The sequence below is a fragment of the Lipotes vexillifer genome, unplaced genomic scaffold (genome assembly GCF_000442215.2).
Source record: "Lipotes vexillifer unplaced genomic scaffold, Lipotes_vexillifer_v1.1 scaffold1180, whole genome shotgun sequence".
NCBI classification, from domain to species: Eukaryota; Metazoa; Chordata; class Mammalia; order Artiodactyla; family Lipotidae; genus Lipotes; species Lipotes vexillifer.
In genome coordinates this window covers 1,290,546-1,311,962 of record NW_006771828.1, presented here as the reverse complement: position 1 = coordinate 1,311,962, position 21,417 = coordinate 1,290,546, and the positions used below count along the sequence as shown (strand labels likewise).

At 43.3% G+C, this 21,417-nt stretch overlaps 2 protein-coding genes across 4 annotated transcripts in view; one reads left to right on the top strand and one right to left on the bottom strand.

Annotated features, from left to right (window-relative positions):
• B3GAT2 (beta-1,3-glucuronyltransferase 2) overlaps nucleotides 1-9,416 on the top strand; it is an 81,784-nt gene extending 72,368 nt beyond the window's left edge. The window contains exons 3-4 of the mRNA XM_007447207.1: nucleotides 9,101-9,249; nucleotides 9,330-9,416. Of these exons, the coding sequence (XP_007447269.1) occupies nucleotides 9,101-9,249; nucleotides 9,330-9,416 (236 nt within the window). The remainder of the gene's footprint in view (nucleotides 1-9,100; nucleotides 9,250-9,329) is intronic.
• Nucleotides 9,417-9,843: 427 nt separating this feature from the next.
• The window catches only part of SMAP1 (small ArfGAP 1), a 136,858-nt gene continuing 125,284 nt past the window's right edge, over nucleotides 9,844-21,417 (bottom strand). The window contains exons 7-10 of one of the 3 annotated variants that reach the window (XM_007447206.1): nucleotides 20,343-20,470; nucleotides 14,402-14,573; nucleotides 13,202-13,509; nucleotides 9,844-10,835 (exon numbers count right to left, since the gene is read on the bottom strand). In XM_007447206.1, the coding sequence (XP_007447268.1) occupies nucleotides 10,692-10,835; nucleotides 13,202-13,509; nucleotides 14,402-14,573; nucleotides 20,343-20,470 (752 nt within the window). In that variant the 3' untranslated portion in view covers nucleotides 9,844-10,691. The remainder of the gene's footprint in view (nucleotides 10,836-13,201; nucleotides 13,510-14,401; nucleotides 14,574-20,342; nucleotides 20,471-21,417) is intronic. The other 2 variants (XM_007447204.1, XM_007447205.1) reach the window with 2 other exon arrangements.

Here is a 21,417-nt window from a genome sequence, read left to right as displayed (position 1 = left end):
ACCCGTGTCCCCTGCATTGGCAGGCAGATTCTTTACCACTGCACCACCAGAGAAGACCTGTGAGGCTTTCCTAAAATCCTGTTTAGATGTTAGATTTTGTCAAGTGCATTTTCTTCACCTATTGAGATAATCAGGTGTGGGGTTTTTTTCTTTCTTTTTTAAAAGCCTCTTAATTTGGTGAATTACACTGATTGATTCTGAAAGGTTAAGCCAACACTGCAGTCACAGAATGAGCCTCACTTGGTCATGATTTGTTGTCTTTTTAATGTTTGGATTCAATTTGTTAGAACTTTTAAGAATTTTTCTGTTTGTGTTCATGCGGGTTGCTGGTCTGTAGTTTTCTTGTAATGTTTCTGTTTGCTTTTGGCATCAGGGCACTACTGGCCTCAGAGAATTTGAAAAGTACTCCCACCTTTTCTGTACTCTGGAAAAGTTATATTATTTCTTACTTAAACATTTGTTAGAAATCACCAATGAAGCTCTCTAGGCCTGGAAGGTCTTCTTTTACCTTTGTTTTTTGTTTGTTTTGGTGGGAAGATTTTAACTATAAACTTAATTTCTTTCATTGATCCAGGGCTATTCAGATTATCTAATTTTCACGAGCGAGACTGATGGCCTGTATCTTTTAAGGAATTTGTCCATTTTTCTCTAAGTTATGAAATTTACTTCCATCAAGTTGTTCATAATATGCTTTTATTATCATTTTGATGTTTGTAGAATCTGTGTTGCTACTCGTCTTTCATTCCTGGTAATTTGTGTCTTCTCTTTTCCTGATAAGTAAAAGTAGATATCGATCAATTTTATTCACTCCCCCCCCCACAAAGGACACAGTTCTGATTTCACTGATTTTCTCCATTGTTTTCTACTTCTGTTTCAGGAATTTCAGATTGTATTTATCAGTACCTTTTTTCTATTCACTTTGGGCTTGTATTTACTCTTTTTTTTCTGGTGTACAAAGGTGAGTGATTAGTTCATTGAGCTGAGACCTTTCTTCTTACCTAGTAAAAGTGTTTAGTGCCTGATGTCAGCATCATGGCAGCATGAGATGCTCCCTTTGTCTCTCCCTTCAATCTACAAGGTTTCCTCTGCCCAACGTGCCAGGATGCCAGCGATCTCCACACATCTGTACATTTAAAGGTGGGTGGCCTGGAGCAGACAGCCAAGGCAGAGCCTGTGATCCTGACCCTGGGAGTGTGGCAGGTGAGCCTGCAGCCCCAGAGAACCCGGTAGCAGCAGGGGAGGCTGTGCATTCGAATCCAGATTCCTGGTGCAACAGGGCCCTTGGCCACAGGAAACCAGGCAGCAGTGGCAGCAGGACCTGCGACCCCGATCCCCGCCATGGAGGCACCTGCGACTCCGCCGCCTGCAGCAGGAGCAGCAGCAGCCCAACAACCCCTTATGTGGCAGAGGTACCCACAGCCCCAGCTCCCCCACCACCCGCTTTCTCCCCTCATGGCTGTAGAGCCCCTGACCCCAGCAACTCTGGACGAAGTGCAGGCACCCACCATGCCAGGGCCCCAAGCTGTGATGCCAGTGACAGCAGTGCTACTGGCAACAGCAAGGCGCCAGCAACCCCAGAGACACAAGCAGCAACAGCAAGGGCACCAGGTGACACCTCTGGCAGGGGCAGTGGAGGGGGGAAAGTGCTGACTCTCAGATGTAGCCAGAGGCAGCCTAAGTAAGAGAAACCAGAAACTTGTGCTGTAGCGCCGCCTACTGAAAAACAAAAGAAAAGCCTCTAATTTCTATCCTGTTGAATTGTTAGAATTCACCAAATCCTGTTGAATTGTTAGAATCAAGTTTTTTAAAGCTTTACCTAAATAAGAAAGGTGTTCGCTACTTTAAATGCACCAGCAAAGGAACAACTTGTCAAGTACCATAAAAAACCGTGGTAACTCAGCATCACAAAAAGAAAACGACAAATCTCCAGAAACCAAATTTAAAGTCATGGAATAGTGCCATCTAACTGATAGAGAATTCAAAACAGCTGTCATGAGCTGTCATGTCAGTGAGTGGCAAGAAAACTCAGAAAGGCAGTTTACTGAGCTCAGGAATAAAATGAACGAACGGAAGGAATAATTTACCAAAGAGATTGAAACTTAGAACAAAACAAAAATTCTGGAGCTGAAGAACCCAATAAAGGAGATGAAGAGAACACGTTAGAAAGCACTGGAAACAGAGCAGATCAGATGGAAGAGAGAATTAACAAGCTCGCAGACAGAAAAATAGAAATGATACAGGTGGAAGAGGACAGACAACTAAATCTAAAAAGAAGGAGGAGAAATTCTACCAAAATTTTGAAGAATATTTAATACCTGTGCTTCTCAAATTCTTCCCAAAAAACTTGAAGAGGAAGGAATGCTTCATAACTTAATAATGAAGCCAACATTACCCTGATACCAGACCAAATAAGGAAACACACAAAAAAGAAAATTACAGGCCTGTATCTCTGATGAACATAGATGCAAAAATCCTCAACAAAATATTAGCAAATTGAATACAATACATTAAAAGGATCATACACCATGATCAAGTGGGATTTATTCCAGGGATGCAGGGATGGTTCAACATCTGCAAATCAATCAGCATGATACAACACATTAACAAAATGAAAAAAATCATATGATCACCTCAAGAGATGCAGAAAAAGCGTTTGACAAAATTCAACACCCATTCATGGAAAAAACTCAATAAAATGGGTATAGAAGGAACATATATCAACATAATAAAGGCTATACATGACAAACCCGCAGCTAACATCATATTCAAATGTGAAAAACTGAAAGCTGTCACTCTAAGATCAAGACAAGACAAGGATGCCCACTCTCACCACTCTTATTAACATAGTATTGGAAGTCCTGGCCAGAGCAGTCAAGAGAAATACACAAAAGGCATGCAAATTGGAAAGGAAGAAGTAAAACGGTCACCATTTACAGATGACATATTATACATAAAAACCCTAAGGTCTCCACCAAAAAACAGTAATAAATGAATACAGTAAAGCTGCAGGGTACAAAATTAGTGTACAGAAATCTGTTGTGTTTCCATGCACTAACAATGAATTATCAGGAAGAGAAATTAAGAAATGCCATTTATAATTTAACAAAAAGAATAAAATACCTAGGAATAAATTTAACCAAGGAGGTGAAAGACCTGTATACTGAAAACGATAAGACATTAATGAAAGAAATCGAAGAAGATGCAAAGAAGTGGAGTTGATCCATGCTCATGGATTGGAAAAATTAACATTGTTAAAATGGCTGTATCACCTAGTGCGATCTACATATTCAATGCAATCCCTATCAAAATCCCAATGACATTTTTCACAGAAATAGAACTAAAAATCCTAAAATTTATATGGATATACAAAAGACCCCAAAGAGCCAAAAAAAAAAAATAGTGATTTAAAAAAAAGAATGGAGCTGGAGGTATCACACTCCCTGATTTCAAATTATACTACAAAGCTATAGTAATCCAAACACAGCATTGGCAGAAAAACAGACACACAGAAAAATGGCACAGAACTGAGACCCCAGAAATAACCCCACATGTATATGGACAGATAATATATGACAAAGGAGCAAAGAACATGCAATGGAGAAAGGATAGTCTCTTCAATAAATGGTGTTGGGAAAACTAGACAGTCACATGCAAAAGAATTAAAGTAGACCATTATTTTACATTATACACAAAATTAACCCAAAATGGATTAAAGACTTGAATGTAATATCTGAAACTACAAAACTTTTAGGTGAAACCACAGGCAGTATATTTTTTCATCAACCTCAGCAATATCTTACTGGATGTGTGTCCTCAGGCAAGGGAAACAAAAGCACAAACAATTGGGACTACATCAAACTAGAAAGCTTTTGCACAGTGAAGGAAACTATCAACAAAACCAAAAGACTACCCACCAAATGGGAGATGCTATTTGTAAATCATACATCTGATAAGACACTAATATCCAAAATATATAAAGAACTCATACAACTCAAGAACAAAAAACCAAACATCCTGAATACTTTTTCACAGTAGACATACAGATGGCCAACAGGCACATGAAAAGATGTTCAACATCACTAATTATTAGGGAAATGCAAATCAAATCCACAATGAGATATCACCTCACGTCCATTAGAATGGCTACCATCAAAAGGACAAGAAAAACAACTGATGGAGAGGATGTGGAGAAAGGGGAACCCTCGTACACTGTTGGTGGGAATGTAAATTGGTGCAGCCACTATGGAAAATGGTATGGAGATTCCTAAAAAAAATTAAGAATAATTTTCTAGCTATTCTACTTCTGAATATTTATCCAAGGAATAGGAAGACCCTAATTTGAAAAGGTACATGCACCCTTATGTTCATTGCAGCATTACTTACAATAGGCAAGATATAGGAATAGCCTAAGTGCCCCTCAGTGGAGGAATGGATAAAGAAGATGTGGTATCTATATACAGTGGACTCATAAGAAAAACAAAGACAAACAAAAAAAGATGAAATCCTGCCATTTGTGAAAACATGGGATGGACCTTGAGGGCTATTATGCTAAGTGAAATAAGTCAGAGAAAGACAAATATGGTATGACTTCACTCATGTGTGGGATCTAAAAACAAACAAACGAACCAAACCAAACCAACACACAGATATATAGAACAGAGAGTAGATTCCTGCATCCCGGGCTGGGACCCACGGGACCTACCAGAGGGGAAAGTAGGTAGAGGGAAGGCCAAATGGGTAAAGATGGTCAGCTTTTGGTGATGAGCACACTGTAGTGTATACAGAAGTTGAAATGTAATGTTGTACACATGAAATTTATGTAATTTTTTTAGTGATTCAGTTATATATTTATATATTCTTCTTTACATTCTCTTCCATTATAGGTTATTACAAGCTACCGAGTATAGTTCCCTGTGCTGTACAGCAGTTCCTTGTTTATCTGTTTTATATCTACTGCATGTGTGTATATTTTAATCCCAAACTCCTAATTTATCCCTCCCCTCCCCTTCCCCTTTGGTAACCGTAAGTTTGTTTTCTATGTCTGTGAGTCTATTTCTGTTTTGTAAGTAAGTTCATTTGTATCATTTTTTTAGAGTCCACATGTAAGTGGTATCATATGGTTGTCTCTGTCTGACTGACTTCACTTAATATGATAGTCTCCAAGTCCATCCGTGTTGCCGCACATGGCACTATTTCATTCTTTTTTATGGCTGGGTAGTATCCCACTGTGTATGTATACCACATCTTATCCATTCATCTGTCAGTGGGCACTTGGGTTGCGTCCATGTCTGGGCCATTGTAAATGGTGCTGCTGTGACCATTGAGAGGCATGTATCTTTTCAAATTATAGTTTTTTCCAGATATATGCCCAGGAGTGGGATCGCTAAGTTTTCATTATGGGATTATAATTTCCTGCTTCTTTGCACATCTGGTCATTTCTGTATCTCAGGCATTAAAAATTTTATGTTGCTATAGGTTCTAGAAAAAGTATGTGTCTAGTTCTTTATATTTCATTGTATTTGTATATATAAAATGTGTAACATTTATTCTACGTACATACACACAAATACATGCGGGTGTGTATATAATATGTTTGCGTGTTATATATGTATTAATTTACTTTTAGGTTTTTTCTGGGCTACAGTTAAGTTACTTAGAAACATTTTGATCCTTTCCTGGCTTACTTTTATAAGTGTTGGGCAAACCAGCTAAGCCTTCATTTTAGGGCTAGTTTGGCCTCACAGTGGACCAGTGGCCGTGCAAGCACTCTTCCGAGCATCCCAGCTGTCGCCCATTGCGCCCTGGCCATGGGGCATGTGGCCTGTCCCAGCCCTGAGTGGCCTCTAGGGATTGATCCATCCACCTGTCTCCTTCCAGTGGTTCCTTTCTTGAACTCAGGGAGTCTCACCAGCATCTACTGACCAGACTCAGCGGGACTTGAGGCGAGCCCTCTGCAGACAGTCGCACCCTCTGCTCTTGGGGTGACGGCCCCTGAATTCCAGCTGTCTTGGCCTCCCCGAGTTCTCCATTCTGTTTCCTCAGCTCAAGGAGACGGCAGAGCTGTGTGTGTTCCCCTCCCAGGGGTATAGCCTTCAGGCGGGAAGCTGGGGCAACTGTAGGGCTCACATTTGTCTCTTCTTTTCAGAGATCTCTGTCCTGTGTGCCTTTTCCCCAGTGCTAGAAACTATTTTTTCAAATGTTTTGTCTGGTTTTTAGCTATTTAAGACAGTAGGGAAAACCCAGTCCTTGTCGCTTCAGCCATCTTGTCCATAAGTAAGTGGAAATGGCCTGATGGACTTGGAGCTGCATCTGTTCATTGGTAAACATACACTGAGCCGGCGGTCCTTCTGACTGGGAGGGACTGGGTCCCCACCACCCACCCCGTCCACTTGAAGAAGCCAGGAAATCCTGCTTTCCCTGTGAATAACCAGTGTTCACTTGCACTTTTTTACACAACTGACCAGGACAGAGACTCCTACTTCCACGATTTTTATAAAGCTCCTAGTATCTCAAAGGCTTCTGAGAACATCTTTAAAACTAAATTAACTTCACTGACAAAAGGGAAGGGTACATACGATACTTGAGGCGTTAAGTGCTTGGAAATGAAGAAAACTCAAGGTACCTATCTTGGGTTGGAAGCAATGGTTCAGGAGCGAAAAACTTGTCCGACTTTCAGAGGGAGGATTCTAACTCGCAGGTTCACAGCAGGTCAGACGGTTCCCCAGAAGGCAGCCCAGGGCTTGGCCTAGTTCTCGAGTGGTTCCCGGTGCTGCTGTGACCTGCTTCCCTTGAAAAGCTCACTGAGCAGGGCCTGGTGAAGACAGTGGAGGCGGGGGAGGGGGAGGTGTCTGAATGCCACGACCCCGCTTTTCTATTAAATAGAAAACCACTTTGCTGCGGTGGTGAGCTGGCTGCCCTCCAATTCTCTCCCCGGGCTGCCAGCCTGCACCCCATTCTCCAGTGGGACCAGGAAAGGGCCTTGCAGCAGAGCAGAGTATAGCTTCACAGCTGGCTGTCAGCTCTGCCTGTCTATATGGTAGACTTTGCCATATAACTACTGCTCTAAGAGCTAGCAGGATATTCCTGAGCTACAGAAAGCAAGAAGACAATCTGAATCCTTCAGTGGTCACGATGATGAATATGTTAGTCTGAGGGAAAATGGGGAAAGTCAGATCCAAGTGGCTTCATATAATTTTCACAGTGACTTCTGTGCAACTCGGATCCTGTTTTGTTTTTTTATGAGAATGGGGAAATAAAATCAGTACCTTGAGGCCATGTGAGAAATATACCAGGAGCTTCAGTATGGTTAAAAAGGGCAGACTCTGAGCTAGGAAAAAAAAAGGTTGAAGCTTACTTAAAGCACATGAAAACAACCCCAGAAATCTTTTCATCCTAAGATCTGAGTTGACCTAGTAGAAGTCACTTTTTTTGTTAATTTGAACCTTTGACTTCCTGTTGGGGCCCGGGGCTGTTGAAGCCACATCCGAGGAAGTCTTCAGACTTGTTAGACAAGTGGGGTGAAACGCAGGTGGCCTGGAACTTTCCTGAGCTTCTTCCCGTCAACACTGTTCTCCAGCCATAAGCGGTGGCTAATCCACCTCCCCTCATGATAGTATTTACAATCGTATTGGCATTTATCTATCTTAGGGTCCTCTGAACAGAGCTTTGCAGTTAGTGAAGTCTTTCTGTTCACTAATTTCACATCAGACGTGAGGGGAGGGGGTGTCACGCCACCCTTGCGGGTGAGGAAACGGGGGAGTTTCAGAATTGAGAGAGGCTGAGTGACTTGGCTGGTTCTCAGCCGCAAGGACCCACGAGAAAACGGAGGTGCTAACTCCGAATTCTGCCGGGACGTGCTGCCCCGCCAGGATTGGTGGAGATCCCGGGCCAAGCCTCGGGACAACGCTTGCAGCACCTGTCTCCGTGTTCGGGCTCGCTCTGCACCTGCGGTACCCACCTGTGTCTGTAGGCAGCTTCTCGGTGCATTCTCCCACGGGAGCAGCGGGGTCGGGAGCTTGGGTCTGCAGTCCCGCATCTGGAGAGGTTAAGAGGATGCTGGCTGTGCTCTGCTCACAGCTCCCCCGTGACTGACTGGAATCATTTGATACTAACTAACTTTGCTAACTATGCGTTTGCACAAAGCAGCATAAATCAGCTCAGTTAATGTAGGGAAGGGCAAAAAGTTGCTAAGAAAACGTTCCTGGAGATTGATTCTCCTAACTCTGGAAGGGCGCCTGGCTTTACAGTGTCAGCTTAGTCGTGAAGAGCAGAGGTCGGGGTGCAGACTTTCACAACAATTAGGACGGCTGTGACAGTGCTTCCAGAGACGGCTTGTGGAGCGCTTAATGGCTAAGCCTGTGACACAGAGTTTGTTAAACTACAGACTAAAGAGTAATGATTTTTCGTAACACCAAACATTTAAGGAAATTGACACTCATTTGTTTCCTTGAAAAATGAACTACAAAAACCAAATTTGCCAAATGGCCTGATATCATCTCCTGCACTGATTTCCAGCCCCCCACGCCCTGCTTTTCAGATTGAATCAAATTGGAAATTTATACCAAATGACTATAGAGTATTCATTTCCCAGCTAACTGACCGGACTTGTATTCCTCCGTCTTCTAACCTCAGGGTCCATCAGAGCAGCGCTGGCTTTGGTAGGAACACATGGAGATGTCAGAGGACAGGCAGGAAAGTGGGGCGGCCTCCTCCCCAGGGACAGGCAGGGCGAGACTGTGTGCATTTCAGGTGTACCGAGTTCTAGTTATTCCCAGAGGCCAAACGTGCGGGGGCTGTGACGGCCTCTGTGACGTGCACCCTTTGTCATCAACAAACAGGCTACGTAGTGTCCAGAAGCCACCCCTCCACACACAGCCTCCATCAGGGCGGCAGACGTGCTCTATTGTAAAGGCGGGCTGTGCTTCTGAGACTGATGATGCAGGTAACACTCCTGTTCAACTCTGTGAACCAAGACTTGGCCCACGGTAGATACTGAAAAAAACGGGTTTTGATGTGACCAAGATTATATAGAAGAAAAGAGAAGTACACCAGTATTTTACTTTAAAGACTTTTTTTTTTTTTTTTTTTAACTTTCACAAAGGATTTGCTGTAAGCCTTCAAGTCATCTTGTCCAACCCCAAAGCTGTATTTAAGCGTCGTGGGTCCCAGCCCGGGATGCAGGAATCTGACTTTCTAAAGCAGATCACGACCGTCGAAGAACTGGAACCGAAAGCAAGTAACTGCACCAAGGTATTCATTGCACTCGTGCCGCTTGACCTTGCTGTGTGTCCCTTGAGAGCGTGGCTACCCATCAGGTCTCCTCCCCGCAGGTCCTCGTGTGGCACACTCGGACAGAGAAGGTGAACCTAGCCAACGAGCCCAAGTACCACCTGGACACGGTGACGATCGAGGTGTGACGGAGCCGCAGCTGGTGCTCTGGCGGGCGTGCGGGGTAGGGCTGCGGGCACCCGGGGGCCGTTTCCTCTGCTCTCCTCCTGACGAGCACCTGCTTACAGGCGGTTGTGTCCAGAAGCCGAGCACGGGTAGAGACATCCGCTCTTGTCTCCGTTTGTTCTGCATGCTCCCTTACAAGCAACCCGGAGGGTCTCTGTACAGCACAGCTAATGGCACGCAAGCTAGTACCATTCTGAGAATCTCTTACATACTCTTTTTTCCCATTTGGCCTTATAATTAATTGGTAGAACTGAACAGGTTTTCAAAACAAACAAACAGATGACAAGTATTCTGTCAACAACACATGCCCAATTTGTGACTGCAACATGAAGTAACTTTTGTAAGATTGGTGGCAGTATACACATAGGAAATAAAACCCACAAAAAAAGGTCTATGGATTCATCTGTTTAATACAGGGATATGACATCTGTCAGTACTAGGCACCATAAAATGTAAACACAATTACTGTCATAAACCTGGATACGCCTTCAAGGGTTGAAGTGGCTTGTTTAGTTACCCTGTTTGCATCTAGTGCAGAGAAAGGTCTCGTGTTTGTTAGCACTATGTGTACATAGGAAGAGATCCCAATTACAAGGGAGGCAGGTAAAATCTGACTTCTTCAAACATTCGTTAAACAACTAACTTTGTAGTAACATCCAGGTTTATCTTCCTTTCTCTAACCACGTTCCCAGTTAAGCACATCATAGCAACAGCACAGTGACGTGAATGATGGCATAAACGAATCTGGATACACTAGAAAACAGTGCTCAGTGATACATTGACATTCTATTTATATGATTAAACATTTGATCATACAGTACCTTCCTACAGGATTACTGGCTAATCTGGGGGCGGGGTTCATACTGTTAGAGGTATTACTAACAAACATGATAGCTACTTCCCTTATATGCAAACATGAGGGCTATACTTTCATCGAGAGGAAAACTGATTATGCACGTTGACCGAGCAGCTTCCCAGATAGATACTGTGTCTATGAAATCCTGGGAAATGTGAGCAAAAGCTGCCCTCGACATGAAATGGTTTCTCAACCTGCTTTTCACCACAGCAAATTTAATCCATCAGTACAGACCAACACGGTCAATCAATCAGATAATTCTTAATATGAACAAATGGGGAAAAAAGAAAAAAAATATTATTATGTACACGAATGAACAGGGGAACCCGGCTGCATCTCCGCAGGAATGTCAGGGGGGAGCGCGGTGGGCCGTGCTGCAGGGTCACTTCCACAGCTGCGTGCTGAGCGTCTGACCTGACGAGGCCCCCGACCACCCCGCTGCCCCCGCCGTGGTGCTGGGGGGCTGGCTGAAGCCTGCCGCGGGGCTTGCGCCGCCCAGGCTCAGGCCAGCCATCTGCTGGCTCACCTGTGAACACACAAAAGGCATCCTTCACTTTTCAGGCCTGGTTTCTTCAGCCACTGCTAGACATTTTTAATGGCCAGCCTATTTTAGTAGAAGTGGGCCTTTACTCGAAGTTGATTTACTCAGAGAGACACGGACACTTAATAGCAACTCTTAAGTGTTTTTCATCCATGTCCGAGCCCTGGGGTAAAAGCAGAGGACCACATGATGCTTTCTCCACAGAAAGCAAATAGCTACTGTGTTGCCTTCTTGGTTGCTATTTCCTTCCGCTTTTCAACCCTGTCTATAAAGTGGTCTCAAGTCATTTTATATTTATTCATTTTCTGGACTCAATTTCTTGTCCCCCAAAGATTAACCACAACTGGAAAAAGTACCAAAGCAATCTCTGAATTCATATCTGGATGTGCCGTGAGACTGCTATTCGAACTTTCAACTATACTAGCACATACGTTCAACTATATACTTTCTAGGATATGCCTTCAACTACAGTTTAACTACTAAGGACTAAGGAAATGTTTGAAAGTAAACTACTCCAAAATTATGAATTGTATATGATGGCAATTGTTCTGTCTTTATTCAAGTCTTAAATAGCTCTGTATACTTTATAAATATTTAAAAAGGTCATAAAACATATTTTTCTTTTGCTATAGGCAACCATATAAATGTCTATTATTATGACAAAAGTTGTAAGATTACATGTACTTTTCTTCCAGACTGGAGTCGTGTGTACATAAGCCTCCTAACCCTCCCCTGTGGTGCTCTCACTTCTAAGACTGATGGGAAGTGAAGGAAAGGCAAGGAGATTTACTACTAAGTAGAGTGGATTCAAAACCTATGCTCAGGGCTTCCCTGGTGGCACAGTGGTTGAGAGTTCACCTGCCGATGCAGGGGACGCGGGTTCGTGCCCCGGTCCGGGAGGATCCCACATGCCACGGAGCGGCTGGGCCCGTGAGCCGTGGCCGCTGAGCCTGCGCGTCCGGAGCCTGTGCTCCGCAACGGGAGACGCCACAACAGTGAGAGGCCCGCGTACCGCAAAAAAGAAAAAAAAAAAAAATTAAAAAAAAAAAAAAAACCTATGCTCAGGGTTGGATTGTATTAATAACGTTCAAGCGTCTGCAGTTCTTAGTTCTTCAAAAACCCTAATACTAACCACATCACCGATGAGGCACAGTGTCTGGAGGGGCAGGTCGCTTCTTCCTAGGTACTAAAGAATGTTTAGTACCTGTCATGGCCAGTAGACCCCCACCAAGAGAGAGCTGGAGAAGAGCACCCCCTTCGGCGGGCCCGGAAGTAAGGTGGGGTAAGTCCTTACTAGCTCAGCAGGCACCCTAACCTGGGCTGGGTCTGCTTCAGCATTCCGGCTGCACAAAAGCTATTACTGACATTTGGCACTTAATGATTTTTGAGATTCCCAGAGTGCACAGACCAATGTCATATAGATATTCCTTTAAATAGTGATAGTAAAAAATAACTTGGAACGTTCATGGGATATACAGTGATTTTGCTAATAATGTCGGTTAGAAATTGCTATATATTATTCCCTGAATGCTGACGAGAACAGAAGTCAAGGGCATCAAAATACCAGAGGAACATCAAATAAGGAAGTGTGCAAGGAAGAAGAATGGGACCACGAACCTAGGTCTGAGGCCTCTGTGAAGCCAGAGGAAAGTCAGAATGGATTTGAAAGAGGTAATACTAAAATGTCATCTCCTGGCTCTAAACTAACTTAGGCAGAAATAGGATTTTGTAATATGAGGGGATGTAAGACACAAATATGGACTGGTTCATATCTTACGGGAATTCTTGAACTAGTGTATATTGTTTTTAAATATAAATGTGACTGTAAGTAAGAAGAAAATACAACTTTACAAATGTATTTGAACAAAAAGATTTTTTATAAATCCACGCACAGCCTAGATCTCTCAAAAACAGTGCTCTGAGAATATGAGGCTGGGCTGTTCTCTAATCTGTGAAAGTTACCAAGAGCCCCCAAAATTATTAGTGAAAATAGGTCGGTCTAAGTGGTCTAAACAAACAACCCACCAGGGGGCTGGGTTTAAAGCTTGGTGCTAATTTCAAAAGATGCCCAAGATAATTTCTAGCTTTTACAAACAAATGAGGGACATTCACCATTACAGCTGTGTTATAATCAGAAATGAAAAAATGCTTAACATTCTCTACAGAATATTCTAAATATAGGAACAATGACAGCTCATTTGTCTATTTGATTAGACAGTTTTTACCTTTTATAACATTATCCCTACTCAATTCTTCCTGCCAGACTGTTAGATTTAAAAACAAATAAAACCATTCAGAAAACAAGATCTGGTTTCTCTGATTTTGGAGAAATTGGAGAGAAAGGACCCTACCTGGGAGAGGTTCCATGGGGGCTGCTGAGCTGGCGGCAGGCCAAACTTACTCTGGGCTGCACCCGCATGTCCCACCATCCCTCCTGGGGGGCCGACCACACTCTGCGGAAGTGGCATCACCCCAGTCTGTGCGTTTCCCATGAAGCCATTGGGCAGGGGCACGCCCACCATCATGCCCGCGCTTGGCCCCATCACGCTTCCCGCAAGGCCAGGAGCTGCAGGCACAGGCCCGCCCATGGACGGGAAGCCTTGAAATGCAGCCGGTGCTTGTGAGGGAAACGGTATATTTGTGGGTCCCATAAACACACCTGCAGCAGAAGAACCGAGCAGAGAAAACAAAGAGAACAGGGTTACCGCACAGCGCTGCACTCGCCTCTGTCAGCACAGAAACAGGAGCCCGTCTCGCTGAACTACCCATGGCAAAGGCTTTCATTCTGGTCTGGCTCCTGTTGCTCAGAGCAGCTCACCCCTGCACCCTCAGGGCTGGTTACTTCCAGGAATCAGACAAATCAGTTAGGAGCCTGAGCAAATTTAACTAGGGTAAATAAATCCTGTGCAACAGCTACATAAAATATCCATTGTGAAGACCAAACTATATAGCATGAGACCGTGTTTCTGCTGATTTGCACCACTGGTCTCTCACTACCAAGTAAACAAGTCAGAGTGGACTGTCTCTGGTTTTAATGGAAGCAGCTGAGATGTCACATAATTTCAGCTCTTATGTGAAATGCAGCCCATTATTTTAGAGGAAATGACAGATTAAAACTGTGTAAACATAAATCTTTACCGTGCTAGTATTTCTTTTTGATATATTAAAAAAAAACCTCAAAGCTTTTTTTGATTTCATGTGATATTTCAGACTTACTGTTTACATGCAGAAAGAATACCATACTGTACAGTTATAAACTTCAGGCAAATCAAATTTAAATAATTCTTCAAAGATAATCCCTGTCCTATAAGGCTTGTGAAACATTAAGTGACATGCGACCAGCTTGTTAATCCTAAATGAATAAAGTTTTGTGCATTCTAATCCTAATGCTTCTTTCATTTCAGTTTTGTAGTTGTGTAAACTGCAACAACAAAAGCACTCACTACAGGGGGAAAACAAGGAAGAAATGTAATTGACATTACATAAGCACAAAGAATACACTTCTAGTGATGTCACTGCAATTCACGGAAAGCAAATTTCAAATGCATTACCAGGAGCACTCTGCTGCTGGGTGGTCCCCGTGCCATACAGAGACAAGATGGAGTCTTTGGAGAGCTGTTTCTTGGCCACCTCTTCTGACTTAGTAGTTTGCTCAGTGAATAGATCCAGATCCCCAGACGTCACTGCAGACAGAGCGGCAACTGCTGGTACAGAGGACGTCCCCTGAGACAGATACCAAAACAAGCTGTCGAATTCTGCATAATAAAACACAGCTCATCCATTCCTTGAAATCCAAATGAAGTTATGAAATTAGAAACTAAACAACTGTAGAAGGTAACATGGTGACACTAAAGGGAATCACTGACAAAGCCCATGCAAAACCTACATGCAGGATAGAGGAACATTTCCTATTTTGAATCTGTTAATGTAAAAGGAGTAGATAGAACCTCTCTGATGCTGAGTTCTGCCCACCACATCCTGACCACAGTGGCTTCAACAACAGGCATGTGGTGCTGCCTGAGGACCAGCATTCCTGGGAGATGTTCGCACATCTCCTGATTGTTCGCACAATCACTGCTGCCAAGAACTGGTATCCCTTGGAATGAAGAACATTTCTACAACTACAGCAGACTGCAAGAGGGTCCTGCAATGGCTGATTTTATCTTCTTTGCGGGGGGGGGGGGGGAACGTTTTGATTTTCAAAAGCAACATCATGATAATTTTATGAACCTAATCTAATCCGTTTTAACCGCAACATTAGAATGCTTCCAGTCTACCCAGATATGAGGTCCAGCAAAACTGCAACCACCTGCACTCTCCCCTACACCTTGCATTCCACTTGTAGACAGGGGTAAGAACACGAATACAAATAAGCATGTGGATATTGTAATACAAAACAAAAAATTTCACTTCATCTCCTGCACACAGATAGTATTACACAGTCACAACTGACACCTCACTTTAATGATCTCTGCGGTCACTAAATATTCAATCACATTTGCGTATAGGGAATTAACTTAGATATGAAGAGTTTCAGAGAAGTCTATGAAGACTAGTAAAAACTGGATAAGAGTCTTCTCAAACTACAGAATGAGGTGAGCATCAAGTAGAAGTTTAACCATAGTGTACATGATTTGGCTTGAATTTTTAAAAAATCTAACATTTAATGCCTTGGCTACAAAACCTTTCAATAAATTAGCATCCAAGCATTATGCTCACAAACTAACTTAAGCAGAACAATATTCTGAATCTATTATGACATCAAATAAGAATTTTAAGACAGGAAAAAAAGCCACATAATTTTGCAAAAGATCTGAAATGTGTAAAAAACCGGACATGATGGAATTCAAATACAACAGTGGGCTTGAATCAAATATATCTGACGTAGCAATGAAGCAGCAGAAGGCAGAGGCTGAGAGCCTGGGCCCTGCAGCCAGCCTGCAGACTCGCCCCAGTGCCCTCGGACCTGCCACTCCACCTTCCCACACCCTCCTCTGGGCCCGGGGAGGAGCTGCCTTACCGCCACACCTGACGGCCACAAGAAGTGCTTGGCAGACGGCAGCATTGGCTGTTAGTGTTGCTGGGTGACAAAGCAGCCACACCTCACTAAATGATCCTCCAGCACGTTTAGTTTCTGTTCAGTCTAAGAACCTGCTCAAAGCCCTGGGGTCTGTTCCCTGAGGAGGACACAGACGTGTGAGAAAACCCGAAGTGCTTGGGAAAGCTACTATTATTCCACCTCATGCTAGAGCAGCCCCGTGCTCCAGATGCGTGTGTTTCTTCTGATGAACGCCTGCCTCTACAGGGACACAGTCTAAGCACAGGCACGCCAGGCAGCCTGGCTAGCAGGTGCTCGAACGGCCATTTACGGGGCGGGTGATGGGGGCGCCCCACGTGCCGGCAGGACCACTCCAAGGTAAAAGGAGAACCACTGCTGCCGGTACGTGCGCACTTTCCAGAGGCCGCAGGATCCCCAGCCAAAGGCTCTCTGGCCGTGTAGGATCCGGGGCCAAACCGAGGACAGGCCACAGCACCTGTGTGAGTCTAGATGCTGGGGGATGTGGATATTATGGACAGAACAGGAAAGGGAGGGCTTCTATGTGTCCGCTTGGGGGACACTGGAACGACGCCCCTCAACCCCCAGTACACGCGTCCTCTCGGGTCAGCTGAGTGTTCCCAGCCCCTCAGGGAAGACTGCACAGCCAGACAGGAAAGCAGACGGTCACATCAATCCAGCTCACATTCACGTGAGGGGAAATCTTCAACCAGAATTTGCACCACACTCAAGAGAATCAGGACTGAAAGAAGCAGGGTTCAGAGTAATTCCTAGTGGGGTCCAATTCAATTTCACAGCATAAAAAGCCACCAAATTAGTAAACTATGTACAGTGTGTGTGTGTAAAATGTGTGCTTTAACCCACCTTCTCTCTCCCTCCCCCAATTTTCAAAGACATTATTTTGACAAAATGTCTGGATTAGAGTCTTTACATGTAGTTTGGAGGGAAGATAATTCTGTTCACCAAATTATTTTAGAGGGCTCCATAAAACTGACACAATTTTGGTCCAAAAACATTCCAGAAAAAGAATGAGGTGTGATTTTGAAGACCTGCCCTGTTTCCTCTCAGGTACAGAGGCCCAGCACCAAGGCCAGGGCAGCCCTGGGGGCACGAGGAGGAGCTGCATGCACACTGAGGGGGGCTGAGCTCCGCACTGTCCGGCTCGCTGCTCTCCCTGCACAAAAGCCACGGGGCCTCAGCTGGCCTGGTCTAATGCGCGCAAGCAGCTGCAGAGAACCCGTGTCCCCTGCATCGGCAGGGGGGGGGGGGGGCCCCCCCCCCCCCCGCCGCCGCCCCGCAGTGGAGTCTAAGGAAGGCGGGCCGGCCGAACAGCCCCGCTAGAACACTAGACAAAAAGAAGCTGCTTTGCATGCTCGGACTGTCAAGTATCCCAAATACTGCTTTCCACACCCAAAATGTTAGCGTTAGACTTTTTCTTTTGCTACCACACGCATACCCATGGCTGCACACATTCACAAGGAAATTGATGTTAACCGAACGATACTAGCAACACTTAGTTCCTCTTTTTACGTGTTGGGGGAAGGAGGAGAAGAGGCAAAGCCATAAAATAAAGCTATATCTTCTCTGAAAGTAAACAGCGATGCTGCAGATAAAGCTCCACTTAAACTAATGATTCCTCAGAAATCTATTTGCTCAATTCCAGCGTTAATTATACAATGACTATCATAATGACAATAAATATATATAATAAAAATATATGTAATTCCTCTTTCTAATAAGACATTGGTTCTTTCTTGTTAAAACTTTCCATCCAAACAACTCCCATTTGGCTCAGGTTTTCTGGAGAAAGAGAAATATTTTACCTCAAAAATTATACTTTACTATAAAAAACTAGTTGCTTATTTGTAAATTTAAAACAGAATCTCGGCTTCCCTGGTGGCGCAGTGGTTGGGAGTCCGCCTGCCGATGCAGGGGACACGGGTTCATGCCCCGGTCCAGGAGGATCGCACGTGCCGCGGAGCGGCTGGGCCCGTGAGCCATGGCCACTGAGCCTGTGCGTCTGGAGCGTGTTCTCCACAGCGGGAGAGGCCACAACGGTGAGAGGCCCCCGTACCGCAAAAAAAAAAAAACACAAAACAAACAAACAAAAAAAAACCCAAAACAGAATCTTAAGTTGTATGCTTAAGAGTAACCTATGTCCCTGAAAGTTATATATTAATATCTCACCTTAAAGACAAATACTGCACAGTATCACTTATATGTGAAATCTTAAAAAAAAAAAAAAGGCAAACCCATAGAAACAGAGCAGAATGGTGTTTGCCAAGGGCTGAGAGGCAGGTACACATTTTCAGTTATAAGACGTAACATCTGAGGATCTAATGCATAACATGGTAGCTATAGTTGATTATACTGTATTGTATAAATGAAATTCAGTAAGAGTAGATTTTAAGCATTCTCACAAAAAAAAAAAGGTAAATTTGTGAGATAACAGATGTGTTAATTAACTTGGTGGTAGGAATCTTTTCACAAGGAATACATATATCAACACATTATGTTATACATTTTAAACATATAATTTTATTTTTCAATTATACCTCAATAAAGCTGAAAAAATATTTGAAATATTTAACAAAAAAAAAGATGTGACCGACAAGGGATTAATCTCCAAAATATACAAACAGCTCATGCAGCTCAATATCAAAAAAACCACAAAACACCCAATCCAAAAATGGGCAGATCTAAATGGACATTTCTCCAAAGACATACAGATGGCTAAAAAGCACATGAAAAGATGCTCAACATCTCTAATTATTAGAGACATGCAAATCAAAACTACAATGAGGTACCACCTCGCACTGGTCAAAATGGCCATCATCATAAAAATCTACAAACAATAAATGCTGGAGAGGGTGTGGAGAAAAGGGAACCCTCTTGCACTGTTGGGGGGAATGTAAATTGGTGCAGCCACTATGGAGAACAGTATGGAGGTTCCCAGAAAACTAAAAATAGAACTACCAAACGACCCAGCAATCCCACTACTGGGCATACACCCAGAGAAAACCGTAATTCAAAAAGACACATGCACCCCAATGTTCATAGCAGCACTTTGTACAATAGCCAGGACATGGAAGCAACCTAAACGTCCATCAACAGAGGTATGAATAAAGAAGATGTGGTACGTATATACAATGGAATATTACTCAGCCATAAAAAGAATGAAACAATGCCATTTGCAGCAGCATGGATGGACCTAGGGATTATCATACTGAGTGAAGTTAGAGAAAGACAAATATGATATATCACTTGTATGTGGAATCTAAAATACGACACAGGGACTTCCCTGGCATTCCAGCGGTTAAGACTCCTTGCTTCCACTGCAGGGGGCGGGGCAAGGGTTTGATCCCTGTAAGGTCCCACACATGCTGCGTGGTGTGGCAGTCAATCAATCAATCAATCAATAAAATACGACACAAATGAACTTACTTACAAAACAGAAATAGACTCACAGACATAGAAAACAAAGTTATGGTTACCAAAGGGGAAAGGGGGGCAGGGATAAATCAGGAGTTTGGGATTAACATATACACACTAGTATATATAAAACAGTTAACCAACAAGGACCTACTATATAGCACAGGAAACTATACTCAATATTTTGTAATAAGCTATAGGGGAAATGAATCTGAAAAAGAACATATATGTATAACTGAATCACTTTGCTGTACGCCTGAACCTAACACAGCACTGTAAATCAACTAGACTTCAATTTAAAAAAAAAAGAATAAAGGCAAAAAAGAAAAAATTCCATGTAAAGTTAAGAAGGCAAGTCAACATTTCTTTACCACTGATACTTTTTAAAAAAATCTTTATCGTTAATATTACGTGCTAAATAATTTTTTAAAAAATCATTAAAATAAAAAAGGCAGATTATAAGGCTAAGAAATAACGTGTCTTCATAAAAAAGCATATGGGTACTGAGTTTGCTAGAATTTCTTGTTCTTGGTTTCCCTGCACCCGGAAGGAAACACTGTCCTGGGCTGGCCCGACAGAGCACAAGAAAAGAACTACGGGCTTCTAGTCCACGTTCACACGCCAAACAGTTCAAAACCCTCTGAAGTAAGTAACCTTGTGGATCGTAGGCAAGGCTGAAACAGTCTGAGTTTCCCCACTTCTAAACACCGTTTGCCTAGAGCAAGAGTTAGCAAACTTTAGACAGTGACTCTTAGACTTTGTGGGTCATAGAATATCTGCTGCAACTACTCAACTTGCTTTTGCAGTGTGAAAGCGGCCACAGACAGCATGTAAGTAAACGGAGTGGCTGTCTCCAATCACACTTTATTTGCAAAAACAAGCTGCAGACTTAGTTTGCCAACTCCTGGCCTAAAGATCTAGAGGCTTTCAAGTAAAAAACAATTCAAAATTGAAACTTTCCAAAATGAAAATACACAGTGTAAAACCATACTCTTAACACATACCTGAGCTGGCGGCAGGACAGTTGCAGGTAAGGGATTAGAAATCATCGGTCCAAAGATGTCCAGATCATCGTTCAAGGCCTGCCCCGTGGCTGTGTTCCCGTTAGTCACTGGCACCTCGGCAGGGCCATCTGAAAAGAACGTAGATTCTTGTCTTAAAGATTCTAGAATCTCTTAAATTACTTGAAACATGGCTTTATTCTAAAAATATATGGTTAAAAGTTCAAAAAGTTAACAACAAAATGTATGCCCTCCTTCTACCCCAGGCTCTCTCCTCTCTCCCAAAGAAACCATTTCCAGTTTTGTTTGTTCTCAAAGAAATATTCTTTACCCACCAGTTTCTAAGTATATATGCAAACCCCTTTTTAATGGTATTATACTATTGACATTATTCTGTGTCCTGATGCTTCCTTACATGTAAGGTACTGTTCTGAGTACTTTACATATATTAACTCATTTAATCCCATAACCTTATGAGACTGGCACTACTTTTGTGGTCACTAGCTAAGCTGGGATACGATACCATGTTACTACGAAGGCTGCCTCTCCATAAATATGCATGTGTGTGTGCACGCACACACGTGTGTGTGTGTGTGTGAGTGTTTCCAATATTACTTCATATCACATTTACCTACCTTGGAAATAAATTTTAATGGTTTAAAATGTCTGGAATGTTAAATTTTAAAGTTACATAAGGAAAAAAACTGGACAGAAAGAAATACACTATACACTGATTCCGTAGGAAGTATCCACAAAACACTGAAACAGACCCTTTCTGTACTCAAGTGCGGCCATACTCAGTGTTGGGTGCACCGAGCCGCCGGGCGGCGCCGACACCCCTGACATCAGTCCAGAACTCACAAGTGTCGGGTGGGGGGCCGGGTGGGGGGTGGTGCAGAGAGCTTGCAAGCACGGGGTTTCAGGGAGCAAGCCAGCTCACACAGCTCAGTTTTCCGTGGTCACAACCCAAGGAGCAGTTCAGAACATCACAATCCCAATCTCCAAGGACTTACATCCTAATCGAGCTCCCACTTTACAGCTTACAACCTCACTTGATCCCTCTGCTGAAGCACACACT